The sequence below is a fragment of the Acartia tonsa genome, chromosome 1 (genome assembly GCF_053477335.1).
Source record: "Acartia tonsa isolate MP-2025a chromosome 1, ASM5347733v1, whole genome shotgun sequence".
Taxonomy (NCBI): Eukaryota; Metazoa; Arthropoda; class Copepoda; order Calanoida; family Acartiidae; genus Acartia; species Acartia tonsa.
The window spans coordinates 15,132,172-15,147,395 of record NC_137260.1 but is presented as its reverse complement, the minus strand read 5'-3'; the positions used below and the strand labels follow the sequence as shown (position 1 = coordinate 15,147,395).

Sequence of the window (15,224 nt, the reverse complement as noted above, 5' to 3'; positions counted from 1 at the left end):
AAATATGGGATCATGGAACTAAAACGGTTTTTGTCGTATTTTCACGTTAGTTTTCAATAGGTTATTTTAGGTTAGGTTAGGTAAATGGTATTGATTGCCCTGATGGTGCGTCTTTGGAGTGAAACTTCCAATAGCTCCAGGAAAAGGTAATAACTATTTTTAGGGAGGTTACCTCCAATCCCCCAATAGAAATAACCCCTAGAGAAACATACCTCCATTTTTGTTTCTCTTTTTAATAATGAATTTAAACGTCTCTACGTTCATCAACCTCTCTAGGGGCGTAGCCAGTATTATTGATATACTATAATGTAAATATAAATTCAAAAGAGGAAGAATATTTTACTATTGTAAATATTAATTTTAGCTCTAAATAGTAAATGAGTACCTTTATAGATTGTCGCTTAACAATGGCGATGCATAGACGTTTTCTTAGCACAATATCCAGTGGGGCGGGGTGGGAGAGGCGAACTACAGCCTTCACTATTAGGTAGACTCGCTCGTTTTCTTGGGTTAATCTATAATAATGAATAGATGGTCAATCCTCTAATTGAACCAATAGGTACAATATGACCATAGTATTGGTTATAAAGTGTACACATAGAAACAAAGTTTTGATTTTTATATAATACTTTTTTATTTAACATGATTTACATTAACATGTAATAATATTTGTGGATTTTCTGATATAAATAAAGTATTAGATTCCGTAGTAATCAAATAATATTTTGTTTCGAGTTACTCAGTTTCAAAATGAATTATTTGTTAAGCGAGTTTTTAAGGATAGTTATATTTTTCGTTTGATCCATATAATGAGTAAGTCTTGAGATAAAGCTTTGCTCGGAGAAATTTTATAGTATGGTATTCCATCTATGTAAAAAAAAAATTATTTTTTAAAATAAATATTTTAAATGCTTCATTTTTGCATTTAAAGTAATATAAATTTAAATAATTATACTTTTTATAATTCTGCGAATATTTTATACTATTTTTTTCTGAATATACAAAGAATTAAAAAAATTTAATCATGATATCGTCATACTCATGGTAAAATCATCATATTTAAAAATTAGATCTATTATAATTACCTATTGATATATACAGAGTCGTGTAAGCTAGAGTCCCAACTGCATACAACACCTGAAATTTAAATTGTTTAATTACATAACAATGTATATCATCTTAAATCTATTATTATTAGTCAAAAATTGGTTTCTCATTTTATAATTTCAACCAGTCAAAGGCCTTTTGTATTCAATATTGAATTTAAAATATATTTCTTAAACTGTTTATTAACTTAAAATTAATTTGTGTATTAATAAATGTTTTTACACTTTTTGCGGAGACTTTTTTTACAACATATTTGTATAATATGGACGTTTACATAGTTGTTTTAATTCAAATGAACTGGAATATTATTTTTACCTGTTCCTTTACTAGACATAGCAATTATAGGTAGATTAAAGAATCTTCCCCCCAATTCCTTGGGGAGGATTGAGTTCTTACAATAGATGGGCATATCATGGTCTGGACCTATAAATTTAAATACATCATTTTCAACATTTTTAAAAACATGTTTTGGTGCATTTTATTTTTCAAAAATATTGCACTTATTTTGAGGCTTGTTTACGGGTTTTCATTATTTTCAAACTATGATTTTCAAAAATTCAAAATAATGATGTTTAAAAGTTATAATTTTAAAATTACTCTACTGTAATATTTTAATTTGTATATAAAAATTTTTAATTGAAATTTTGATAAAAATAACTAAATTGATGTTTATCCCTTCAGTAGATTAGGTGGGCTAGGGAATTAGAAAATGTGATAGTAAACTTTGGGTACTAGAGATATTAACAGTCCAGTGCCCCTCCCTCCCTTGAGACATCATAATCTGCATACCTGTGTAGCCCGTTGATAGGTCTTCAGCGTTGAGATTCAAGAACAACACCGTCGAGTGTCGCTCCATGCCCTTGGGCGGGTTGTATGTGGGCGGGTGGGGGGCTCCGGGCACCCCCGAGCCCGGGGTGGGGGCTATCACAGCGTTGCGCTCGTCAGTGAGGTGGACCCATTGGTCAACCAGGGATACCTCTCTCTCACATTCAGCCTGTAACATAATGGCGGTTTCCCTCAAATCGCAATGCATATTTGATGTATTTTTTAAGGGTAGGTTAGGTTCAGTAAGAGTTAGAAGTGCCCCGAATGGATGGATAGTAACTCTAAATTAAAAGGCCTTGCAGTAGGATAGAAACATTTTTTTCTTTTTAAATTAAAATTTAATGGGGCGCGGATACTCTATTGATGTGGTTTTACGGCCTTTTGACATTATATTAGTATTACAGTCTAATTCGCACATAAACGCATACGTCATTCAATAGACCTGTAAATATGTATAGAGAAACTATGAATGTTCGCCATGAATTAATCATATGAAATGACATCATAAATGGAAAACTTTCTACAAAATTAGTTGTTAATTGGTTTTCTCTGGAAAACAATTTTTCCTTAATTAAATTAGATATTATCAAAATGACACATTTCTATAAAAGGAAAAAAAGTCTATGGAATAAGCTATTCATTTTCTCTCAACAATTAATGATTTAGACAAATTGATCTATTTTATGACACAATTTTTAACAAATATAAGAAAATTTGTAAAAATCTCCCAATCTTTTGTAAATTTGTCATATATGTGTCTAAAGCATTAAGAGATCGTTTAAATATAAATTTGAAAATTGAGTGAAAACACCAAATTTTACCTCAGTTTTATCAAGTTTATTAATGTATTGTTGAATTTGACTATTGAGATATTCTCTCCTCTTATCTAGTAACTGACTCCAACGTTCCCTACAAACAATATACATGTTAATTTTAATAAAATGTGTTTTCATTTTTAAAAGCGAAGCTTTTCTATAATTAGGGTCGGTCCGTCCGTCCGTCACGAATAGCTTTTTTCGTTAATTTAGGCATGTTATAATTGTCCTATCGATTTCAAATTTTGCATGGTGATTCCTTTAGTAGTTAGGTACGATGTAGAAAGCTTAGCAACTTAGCTTAGCAATGTCCGTACGTTGATTTTTTTTACTTTTTTAACAAGAAATTTTTATGTGGTCTAATCATCCGATTGATCTGATTTTTGGTATAGTGATTCCTTACTTATTCTGATTATTCAGTTCTGACACTATATAGGTGTTAATGTCCGTTTGTCCTACCGTTTCAGTGCTTCGCTTTTATGGATGTTGTCATCCTTGTTCATAAGTAAGTCTGTTTCTTTCTCAGTTCATGTGTATGTCTTATCTAGAGCCTGTTTGTCTGAATATTTGTCAGTTTGTCTCTCTGCCTCTTAGTCTGTCTGCCCGTTTGTCTATGTGAATGTTTGTCTGTCTGCTAGTCTGTATAATTTTCAGTCTTCATTTTTTCCTTTCTGCCTGTTTCTCTGTATATATGTTTTTCATGTCTGTCTGCCTGTATACGTGTCTGTCTATCTATCTATCTATACATGTATAACTATACAATGCCTAAAAACAGCCAAGTCATCCCGTTGATATGTGCTTAGGGGACTACTACTTCTATCTATCTATCCATAGTACTATACATAAGAATAGCCAAGTCATCCTCCTGATATGATTCTAGGGGAGGCTGAAGTTTACTACTATCTATCTATCTATCTATCCATGAATACTATACCTAAGTCATCCTCCTGATATAAGAACAGCTTATTTAACCTCCTGATATGATTCCAGGGGACGCTTAAACTTACTTCTATTTATCTATCCGTGAATACTATACCTGAGAACAGCCAATGAGTCTAGGGCACGCTATAGTTTACTTCTATCTATCTATCCATGAATACTATTCCTAAGAACAGCCAAGACATCCTCTTGATGAGTCTAGGGGACGGTGAAGTTTACTTCTATCTATATATCCATGAATACTTAACCTAAGAACAGCCAAGTCATCCCCCTGATATAAGTCTAGTTGATGCTATCTATCCATCTATCTATGACTACTATACCTAAGAACAGCCAAGTCATCCTCCTGATATGAATCTAGGGGACGCTGAAGTTTACTTCGTACACAAGGGCTACCAATACTAACTGAAATAAAGAGTTAAACATTAATTTAGAAAACAAGGATAGGATATTGCTATAAAATTTTAAAGGAGAAATCATCAAATGCTTTTGCAAAGTCAAAACAACATACAATTATGCTTTTCATATTATCCCTTTTTCAGTTTTAGAGATATCTAAAATTTAAATTTAGATTAGGATAGGCCATACAAAATATTAAACGACCCCGCATTTTTTCAGTTTTCATAATATGAGGTCAATATACACTTTTTAAGATGCCTATGACATTTCAGAATATTTAATAAAAAATGTATACCTGAATGAATTGATTCACAGATAAGCGGTAAGGTTCCCCCACTAAACAACAAGGATAATTAAAATCATTGTTTATCTAGCAAAATCTTATTTTGTTTAATAATTCGTCGAATGAAAATATAAGGTACTCAGTTGACTTACTTTTTAAAGTTGAATAATTGAAAAACCACAAACGGAATCATTTTGAATGCCTTATTTTTCTACTTACAGATTTAATCTTTATATCTTTGCAGAAGTGAACATTAACATCTGTACTAGCAGCTGCACCCTAGAATCTATGGTCCAATACTCAAAAAGGGGCAGAAAATAACCTTTAACCACCACATGACTTAAATTAAAAAAGAAAATATCCTAAAATTTACCCGGAACATCTGTGAAGCACCTTAAAATTTCTACTGGATCAGTAGTAGTCAAAATCTTTATATAAGAGGATGATTAACACTAATTATTAAAATAATAGATTTAATGTATCCATTCCTAGCTGTCCCGCCGCTGCCAGCTGCGCTACTATGCACAGGATCTAACCAGACTGATAATCTTCGCTGTTGACCTAAATTAAATATGTGTTGTTTAAGATCTTTTAAATGGCAAATGTATGTCAATTAACGCTGTATATTAATACTAGTTTTCGAGACTATTTATAAAGTAACTGAAACAATATGGAAAATCTATTTCTAAAAGGAATCTAAAGAGATAAGACAATGGACGATAAATTTATATATATCCCCTTTGATAAAAATGTTTAGTTGAAAAGTTTGGACAGGTCTAGTTTATAACCAACCAATCAAAATTAATTATAAGTACCCAAAGTTTTTGAGCTAACAACTTAGATAACGTAGTTATAGGGCAATTATAACATGCAAAATTAACGTTAAGAGCTATCCATAACGTGCGGATTGACCCTAATTATAAAAAAGCTTTGCTTTTAAAAATATCATTACTATGCAATACCTTGTTTCAATTGTAGAATGCCACCAGTAGTGACATCACTAGCTTCAAGAACTTCCACAGGTGTATAACTACCAGTCTCATCTAATTCTTGGATACCTTAATAAATTATTTTTTATAGTCATAAAATTGAACTTCTTGGTCGTTGCTTTAGTTAGTAACCAATGTAAAGCCTAAGTTGATAATAGCAGACTCCGCCCATCTATTTCTATTGTTTTGTAAGCTCCACCCATCTATCTAATAGACTGAATGCTGAATCAGATAGATAGTTACCTATATAAAATCTAAGTTGTTTTAAAAGCTCCCCCCACCTATCTCTAGATAGAATGTATGAAATCTAAGTTGTTTTGTAAGCTCCACCCATCTATCTAATAGACTGGATGCTAAATCAGATAGATAGTTACCTATATAAAATCTAAGTTGTTTTAAAAGCTCCGCCCACCTATCTCTAGATAAAATGTATACTTTGCTATTTTAAAAGATAGTTACCAATATAAAATCAAAGTTTATAATTGCAGACTCTTCCCACCTATATCAAACTCTACTAGATATATAGATAAATAATTACCTATATAAAATCTAAGTTGTTTTGTAAGCTCCGCCCATCTGTCGGCTAAACTTGTTGCTTTGGCCTTTTGTTCCTCCTCCTCCCATGCATTTCCTGAAAAAAATACACAATTGATTTAACAAATTTGGGGGTGGTAATATATTCAGAAAACTAGTAAAGATTTTCAAAATTACAACAGCACCAAAAAAAGCTGAAATAATTCAAAAAAATATTTGGTAATTTCAGCTGTTTTTTTCCTTTTTTACATTTTTATCTGACGCCCTATTATTATTTTAGATTTATTTCGCTGTTGGCTATACCTTATTCCTGACAATTTTTATTAAATTTAAAAATAAAACATGTGAGATTACATAATTATACAATTTGATAAATGAATAAAGATAATCTTTACAAAGTAAATAATTTTAAAATTAATTTCAGATAAACTACTAAAATTGAAATGAAACAGGAGATTTAGTAAGTTAGGATAAATAAGTAGTTAGATCAAGGAGGGAGAGGTCATTGGATTGCTAATTCCACCAGAAACAAAGTTTCAAAACTTTGGATACTTTTGGTATACTTTGTTTGGTTGGTTTAAAAAGTTGAGTGTACAAACTAATAGATTTAACTAAAGAAAGGTTGAAAAAAAGGATTTGCTATAAAAGACATAATTACAAGAGGAATAAAAACAATTGACCCATTCCTACCTAATCCTACAAAAGACCTAAATTACAAAAAATCTAATCTAAATCTGCCATTAGACCTAATCTTGCAAAAGACTTAAAATATTTGATATAAATTTGTACATATCCAATAATCATATGCACAAATCTATATCCAATAATCTTAAACTAACCTAATTCAACTTATGTCTGATTAGGTCTTATGTCTTTTAGGTCTTCTGTAATTAGGTCTTTTGTATCAACGCCGGAAAAATGTATACCTGTAGCTGATCTATGACCATAAACTTCTATAGACAAAGCTCCCTCAGTACAATGTTCAACCATCTCCTCTGTAACAGCTATACTGATCTCGCGGACATGGTCAAATTTAAAGTTAACTGAGGTCTCCAGCTTTCCATTTGTTGCCTGTACGGGTTGTTAGAGTTAATTAGAGTGCCATAACAAAGTTTCAATATAAGGATTACTTTCGTTTTATGAAACACACAACTTATGAAAACTTTTTGCATACTTTAAGCTAAAACAAAAAAATAAGCCACCTGACAGTGAGACAGACATAAAGACATAAAAATATTTTGGAGACAATTGTTTTAAGGGTCCATTTGGTCATACAAATGAGAAGAAACATAATTTTGGAAACTTAGTGTAAAAGTTAGAGCATTTTTTCGGAAAAAAATCTTATCATTTTGAAACCAATTGAACTTTCAAATAGCGAGTACATTAATGATTATATTTTCATTTTATTCCTAATCATGCATTTTATATTTGCAGTAAATTCTGCCTTAAAAAATGACCAACTTAATATCATGTATAAAAAACGAATTTTTAAGTTGTTTATATGACTCTAATTATCTCTATTGCCTTAGGATTAGGAGTGAACACAGGAGGTACAGTTGAAATTTCCTCCTCCCCTGGAAATCTGTACTGACAGAACACAAACTGGGATAAAGATGGCGGCAGCCCAGTGGCACCTGAATTAATAGTTCTAATATAATCCGCATGGGGGTGCATTACAAAATATAATATGGTTGCAATTAATTGTTTATCCCCTTTTCTAGAACTGAGCAATATACAGTGTACACTGATGTATAGTAAATCATTCTTAGTACACTTGAAAAATTGATGTAACAAACCTTTGATATTAATCTTGCATGTGACTTGATTTTCTTCAACTTCCTCATATTCTTCTACCTCTGCTAATACCAATGAAACTTAAACGTGTGTTAATCTATTTTTTATACTTTTTTCGTCTCACTATTTTACATTTTAACTAAAATTTTGTTTAATTGTCAAACTTCGTAAAAACTCTGATAGATAATAAAAACATAATTAAATCCTCTTTTAAGACATTAATTTTGTTCTTATTGAACTTTAAATTCTACTAGTATTTGTGTTGATTATGTCAACGGCTAGGTCAAAACTTTTTAAAGACATTTTATCTGCTAGGTATTACTTTTTAAAAGCATTTTATACGCAAGTGATCAACGACTTTAAAACTATCCCAAATTAGAAAAGTTGAATTGGTTTTAGAACCCAAAGTTAAATACAGCAAAAAAATAATCTTTGTCTTATCAATATATCCCTGTTTTCAAATGCAAAAGGTTTAACAGCAAGTATGAAATAATAAAATAATTATTTATTTAAGTTTTCATGCCTGTATCCATATTATTACACTCCATACTACCAGAGGTTCTCTGAATGTCCACATGTAACCTCCCAGAGACCTCTCCTTGCTGAGAGATTATGGGCACTGGGTAGTCAAGCTTTACACTGTACAAAATTGTCTTTTTAAAATTATATTAAATTGCACTAAACACAAAGTGTTACAGTCTTTTTATTTGTGCTTTTTAGAAAAAAAACAAGGTAAAAATTAAAGTTGATTTGATAATTTCACATTTTTTAGATCTCCATCAACAAAATTCTTGTTTTTATTTTGTAATAATGTAATGAACTTCTGATTAAATATTTACTAAGCGTAGAACTAAAGGCGAGAGAAAATTTTTAAAGTTCTTTAGGTACACAAAACGGGATGCCTTATAAATGATTGTTGACGTATCTTTAAAAAAATCTTTTAATTAAATCTAAATGCTATTTTTTAAAAGACAATTTCCTATGGAAAAGAACATCAAGGAAGACATTGGCCACCCCAATCAAATTATGCTGCTCCTTCGTCTCAAAAAACGGGTCAGGTATGGTGCGGCCAACCGCAGAAAAATCCAGATTCTTGCCGCGGACCTCTTCATACACCTCCCGCATGTCGATCAGTTTTGATTCCAGTTTGTCAATGGACCAGATCTGGCTGCCGGCGGTCGACTTGTGGCGGACAAGAACGGCTGGCTCGCTGATAAAGCTGCCCGCTTTCCTGAGGGGTAGATTAAATATATTTTGCTAATTCCCCATTCAAAAGTAAATTTTTCTCGTTAAAAAAACAATGGAAGATGTTTGACTGTCTCTTAAGATCTCACAAACTGATTATTTTGTTTTATAGAAACTTCAAATTACAATTCAATGTTCTTCTAGCGGTTTCGAGCTTGGAGGCCTTAAAGGCCGGGCACTTTAACAGTAATTTTTTATTACAGATTCATTTGGAACAATAACTTTTGAGAAAGAAGTGTCTATAGTTGAAGCTTAAGATTTAGATTAGATTTAATTCTTTGAAATAATAAGAAAAGTACAAATGAAAATTGGAAATTTCTAATGTTTCAAAATTTATTTATGTATTTTGAAAGTGTAACTGTACAAATAGAGAAATAGAGTGTAAAACATTGATAAAACTTTCATAAAATAAAGGTTTGTAAACCACAGCTAAAAAATTAGTATTAAAAAAACTTTTTTGAAAATCACACTCTAAAAGAATGCTTTATGTTGGTCATAATGTCAACATGAATGTCTAAGTTTAAAAAAACTATGTAAATTATAATGTTATCCATATCAATTTGTTTTACAATGTTCAACATATGGTCTTTATCCATTTGGGCTTCTAAATCAATTAATATCCGCTGGATTAGAATCGGTTCACAGCCATACTAAAAATTCATGTATTGCGTCTTATTACAGGTAATAAAACTCCATGAATATTAAAATATTTTTATATCCACGAAAAGCTGTCTATAATACCATGCAATAAATAACTATTACTTCATTGAAAAAACTCCAAAATAATCTCATATAGAAAAGAAGAAAGTTTGAGCTCGCATTTTGACATAAAATTGACACAATATGACGAGTACTAATGGATAAATAATACACATTTCATCAATAATATATAAAAGGATGAAAAAAAATTTAGAAGTCTAAAGGGGTGGAGAGGGTTTTAGATTTTAAAAGAATCTTTTTGAAGGGGTCACTTTAATATTCGGGCGATTGTCTTGGGAGGGTTGATATAAACGTTTCCTAAACCTATGATAAGCTTCATTTAAATGAGAACTTTATCGGCTCTTCGTTACACTCACATACATCCTGTTACTTTTAAACACAAATAACAAGTCGAAACTAATTAATTCTTTTGCAAAGGTATGTTTTTTTGCTTGATTATGACTTTTAACCTTTAAATTTATGTAGATTAAAATAAAATCTATAATATTTTAGCTTCTTAAGTACACTTTATGAAATGTAACATATTGTAAATACTGATGTATATAAGATTCTGCACAACCTGGAAATTGGCAAATTTCCTGTTGGGTGTTAGTTTATGTGGAGGGATCTGTAGGGTCACACTGAAGCTTGTATCACGTCCCATTTCCTAGATACATAGATAGATAGATAGATAGTTAGCTAGCTAGCTAGATAGATATAGTTTATGTGGAGGGATCTGTAAGGTCACACTAAAGCTTGTATCACGTCCCATTTCCTAGATAAATAGATAGCTAAGATAGATAGTTAGCTAGAGAGAGATATATGGATAGATAGAGAGATATAGATAGATGGATAGAAAGGGCGGTATAATGTGACACCAAACCTCAAAATGTAATAATATCCTTTACAGTTTTTCAAAAACAAAAATTAAGGGGGGAGGGGGCAGACACACCCGCCGACCCCTTCTTAGAGAGCAGTCAGAAGTTTAAAAATGATAATAAAATTCCTTATGAGGTACTAGATAGATATTCAAACAAAAAGGTATCCAAAGGAAATTTTGTGTATTTGATAAGAGGTAAAGAATACGGCAGACACAATTTAGCCTAATTTTATGAGATTACTAAAAGATTACTCAAAATTACTCTTTTCCTCCATCAATATGATGATGAAGCCATAAATTGATCAATCAAGGTCTTCTATAAATAAACACAAAGGAAGTCTAATTCTAACCAGGGAGGGAGGGAGGGGACATTAGACTGTAAATTGGACTTGTACCCAAAGGTTTATGAACAATAACTTTCATTTGTTGTCTTAAAAATAATTTTGATTGATTGGTGCGAAACTAGTATGTATTGTCAAAACTTGTCAACCAATAATTTAATCTAAAGAAGGGGTAATTTTGTTTATCCTCAATTTACACCAATTTATTGTCATTGTCTAATAACTCAAAATACATGAATTTTAACTCATTCAAATAAGAGTTATTTATTTATCTTAAACATATTGAGAAATTAAAAGTAGGGTAAAAATTAACGTCTTCAAATTAAAATATAGCGATTTAATATTTTTTGTTACCTTTGATAAAAAGTTAGCTTCTCTAGCAAGACCATTGGCGACTACAAGCTCCTCTTTGAGTTTAGTTATCCCTTTCTTGAAAGTTTCATCCTGTTCTCTGCCCCATCTCTCTAGCTTGCTGTTTATACTCGTACTATGCATCATACGTGATGGTTGTACCCTAAAATTAATTCATGTTTATAAAGATAGTAAAATAATTGTATATTTTTGTTGTAATGGAATTAGACATTGGAATTATATAAACTAAAGATGTATATATTACCTACATACTATATAAGACAGTTCAAATATTTGAAAAAATAATGCACCTATGTAAAAATATTATGTATATGATCAATGCGTTATATGATTGAAAATCTAAATTCAAATCAAAATATAACGTAACAGGGATAAGTCAGTAAAAAAAGATAATTTGGCATTCTGAATTAAATACTGGCGTCCTGGTTACTATATTGCCATATTAGAGGCTAAGCTGCACCCTTGGCATCTAGGGATCTTTATTCAAAGGAAGGGAGCAGAAAAAATAGCATAAAACCATCCTCAGTGGATATTGAATTCATAAAAGCTTATAAGCTTACAAAATATTATTACTCTCTATAGTAGGATATCAAGACAGATAAAAGTAATTTATTTTAGTCTTCATTCAGAAAATACGACAAAATTACCCTTGAAAACCAGACCCCTTTTCCACAAGAGAAACCAAAATCTTACCTAAATGGATCATACTGTAAATGCGGGGCCAAAGGTGTGGAAGGAGAAATATAACTCTTCAACTGTTCAAAATGCTTCTCATATTCTCGCCGTTGATTTTCTACAGTTTAAAAAAATAAAGAATTTTTCAACAAAAATGATCTTTGTAATGTCGCCAAAACGAAGCGCAATTAAATACGATTGAAACCAAATATATAGTAAATTAACTGACTCTTTTTCAAGATACGATACTAATTATTCAATATTCATGTCACCTATATGGTATTTTATAAAAGTAGCCATGAATGACATAATACGAGCTTAAATTGTAATAAAGTTGAAAAACAGTAGGCATTATAACACACACCCTGCCTTAACCAAATAAAGGATAAACAAAAATTACCATGAAAACGGACAATGCAGCGTTCTAATAGGACCTAGTGCCAAGTAGAATCCGTTGAGAATGAAATCCTAGCTGTTCCTTCTTGGCAGATATTTAAATTTTAAGATTTAAGGTGAAAATCACTAAATTCGCCAATTATACAAGGCAAATCTACCTTTAATACAGAAAGATTGGATACTTTTTTCTGTAAATCATGCTCATGGGGACCCTTTTTAAATGAAATAAAATCTTATTTATGAAAAATCTATGTTTCAGTTGTGATTTGACTCAAATCTGGTTAACTTGTCTTTGTGTTTCACTTGTTTTCTTAATCATCTCAAACATTAGGTCATAGAATTCTTTACACAATGTGTAAACATTTAAAATTTAGATATCTAGAGAACTCCTCTGTAAATCAGCCAATAGGATAACACTGGAAGAACAATCTAGCTATGTTATTGATAGAGATGTGTACAGATTTTGGCTCAAAAGAGCAAAATGTTTTCATTTTGTTTGCATAATGAGTCACCTATAAATAGTTGCATTTATTAGGACAAAGCTTTGCTTGGATAAATCATATCCTGTAATATTTATTCCCATAATTCCCATAGACCAAGGATATATAATGATAAGTCAACTGTGAATATTGTATCATTGTTGGATTTCTTAGGATAGAGTTAGCTTTCTATAAATCAGATAATGGGTTCAACTTGACCATCTAATTATACTTTTCTGTTTGGTACAAACCCCTTGTCCTAATCCTTGCTTATAGGGAAGCTTAGGATTTGACACTTTGTTTAGCAAGCTTGAGATCTCTAGTGAACTTAATGTAACAGACTAAAAGTTCTTGGCTTACATTCATCAACCTTAAGAAGTTTATCTTCAAAATCTCTGATTGGTACCAAACAGTTAGAATAGGGAAATGGATTTCTGGATGTCTGAAGAACTAAGGTAAGAATAATCCTTCTCCATCAATATAATCATATTCCCACTCAGCACAAACCCTAGGTTCTACCATGGCAGAATTTTTTTTTTAAGTATAAAGCTTTACAACAGCTTAAAGCAGAAGAGATAATGAAAGAAGAAACAATAACTTGAAGAAAACCTTACAGCAACAGACATATAGACATATTTTAATTCATAGGGAGCAAAGGTACATTTGGTACAATCATAATTAGTTTTCCATTTTGTTAAATATTAATTAAATGAAGCCTAAATTATCATACAGACAAGGAATCAAATAGATATAGTATATCTAGAAGGTCAAACTGGACCCATATTTTGTCAAACTAAAAAAAATTCTAGCATACAAACACCTTTGTTTATTTGTGTTATGTACAATCCAATGAAATAATACAGCAACGAAATATTTCCACAAAATGATTTATAGAAAGCTAACTTTATCCTAAGAAATTCAACTATTCATAGCTACTTATACATACATATGTTTTATCATTGTTTCACATTATATAAGATTATACATTTTTACAAGATATGATTTACCCAAGCAAAACTTTGTCCTAATAAATGCAACTATTTATAGGTGACTCATTATGCAAACAAAATTACAGGATTTTGCCCTTTTGAGCTAAAACCCATACACATCTCTACCAATAACATAGCTAGATTGTTCTTCCAGTGTTATCATATTGACTGATTCACAGAGGGGGTCTCTAGATATCTCTATCATAAGTGTATACACATTTTGTAAAGAATTCCATGCCCTAATATTTGAGATGATTAAGAAAACAAATGAAACACAAAGACAAGTTAACCAGATTTGAGTCAAATCACAACTGAAACATTGATTTTACAAAAATAAGATTTTATTTGAATTATAAAGTGTCCTAATGAGCATAATTTACAGAAAAACAGTATCTAATCTTCCTGTATTTAACCCTTAACGGTCGGGGGGGGGGGGGGGCGTTGAACGCCCCCCCATCCGGTTTTTTCTATCTCATTTTCTGTGTGTGAAAGATGAAGAGCCCAAACTGCTTGACTTTTTAAGTATGGGTATGACACATAACTGAGAGTTGGAATTTTTTGAATATCTCCATCCTGGCGGGCACAGGATGCCAGCAAACCTGGCAGGGTCATCCAGGTAAAGAGCAAAAATATTTTTTTGACTAAAACAAAGCATTTTATCATACCAAAATACTAAAAAATCCTCTAGTAGTACATCCTTATATGAAATACAGGTGTTCAAGTCACTTTCAGGTTCCAGGTATGATCTTGCAGGTCCTGATCCTCCAGGTCTCCAGAAATCTTTAAAGAGCTCCTGTGGCCGCAATTTTTGACTTAGAGACTTCAAATTTTAAACTTAAGCTTTTCTTACATGTCTACATAACATATTACAATTTCATGAAGATCCGCCGCCGTTTTCCCGCCGACCGCCGACTGCGGCGGCTGGCAGCTGCCAAGTACAGCTGCGGCCGCTGAAATTTATATTTTGATATTTCTAATGTAAAATTTACATAAAGATAAACATTTTCTGGAAAAAAATTTTTCTTCTAGCTTCAAAAATAAGAAAATTACAGCCGTTTGAAATTTTTAAGTAAAAAAGGACCTAAAAACAAAGGTTGTTAAATAAACGGGTGAAGGAAGCGAAAATTGACTTAGACTTATAAAAGGTCGGAAATTCATTATCAAACAGGGGACTTGCACAAAAAAATTTAGCCCTCTAGCTCTAATAGGAACTGAGATAATAAGGGGGGGCGTTGAACGCCCCCCCCCCCCCCCGACTGATTAAGGTGCGGCAAGGGGCCCGACTGTAAAGGGTTAAGGTAGATTTGCCTTGTTTATTTGGCGAATTTAGTGATTTTCACCTTAAATCTTAAAATCAAAATATCTGCCAAGAAGGAACAGCTAGGATTTCATTCTCAATGGATTCTACTTGGCACTAGGTCCTATTTGAACGCTGCATTGTCCGTTTTCATGGTAATTTTTGT

General features: G+C 31.6%; 1 protein-coding gene across 1 annotated transcript in view; it reads right to left on the bottom strand.

The window, feature by feature from the left end:
- Positions 1 to 15,224, bottom strand: part of Khc-73 (Kinesin heavy chain 73) — a 164,533-nt gene that overhangs the window by 34,308 nt on the left and 115,001 nt on the right. The window contains exons 22-40 of the mRNA XM_080169918.1: positions 11,916 to 12,018; positions 11,205 to 11,364; positions 10,232 to 10,296; positions 8,667 to 8,919; positions 8,209 to 8,326; positions 7,688 to 7,765; positions 7,416 to 7,525; positions 6,818 to 6,962; positions 5,896 to 5,988; positions 5,331 to 5,426; positions 4,820 to 4,929; positions 4,742 to 4,761; positions 4,381 to 4,421; positions 4,010 to 4,091; positions 2,754 to 2,841; positions 1,897 to 2,101; positions 1,423 to 1,530; positions 1,086 to 1,137; positions 386 to 515 (exon numbers count right to left, since the gene is read on the bottom strand). Of these exons, the coding sequence (XP_080026044.1) occupies positions 386 to 515; positions 1,086 to 1,137; positions 1,423 to 1,530; positions 1,897 to 2,101; positions 2,754 to 2,841; positions 4,010 to 4,091; positions 4,381 to 4,421; positions 4,742 to 4,761; positions 4,820 to 4,929; positions 5,331 to 5,426; positions 5,896 to 5,988; positions 6,818 to 6,962; positions 7,416 to 7,525; positions 7,688 to 7,765; positions 8,209 to 8,326; positions 8,667 to 8,919; positions 10,232 to 10,296; positions 11,205 to 11,364; positions 11,916 to 12,018 (2,057 nt within the window). The remainder of the gene's footprint in view (positions 1 to 385; positions 516 to 1,085; positions 1,138 to 1,422; positions 1,531 to 1,896; positions 2,102 to 2,753; positions 2,842 to 4,009; positions 4,092 to 4,380; positions 4,422 to 4,741; positions 4,762 to 4,819; positions 4,930 to 5,330; positions 5,427 to 5,895; positions 5,989 to 6,817; positions 6,963 to 7,415; positions 7,526 to 7,687; positions 7,766 to 8,208; positions 8,327 to 8,666; positions 8,920 to 10,231; positions 10,297 to 11,204; positions 11,365 to 11,915; positions 12,019 to 15,224) is intronic.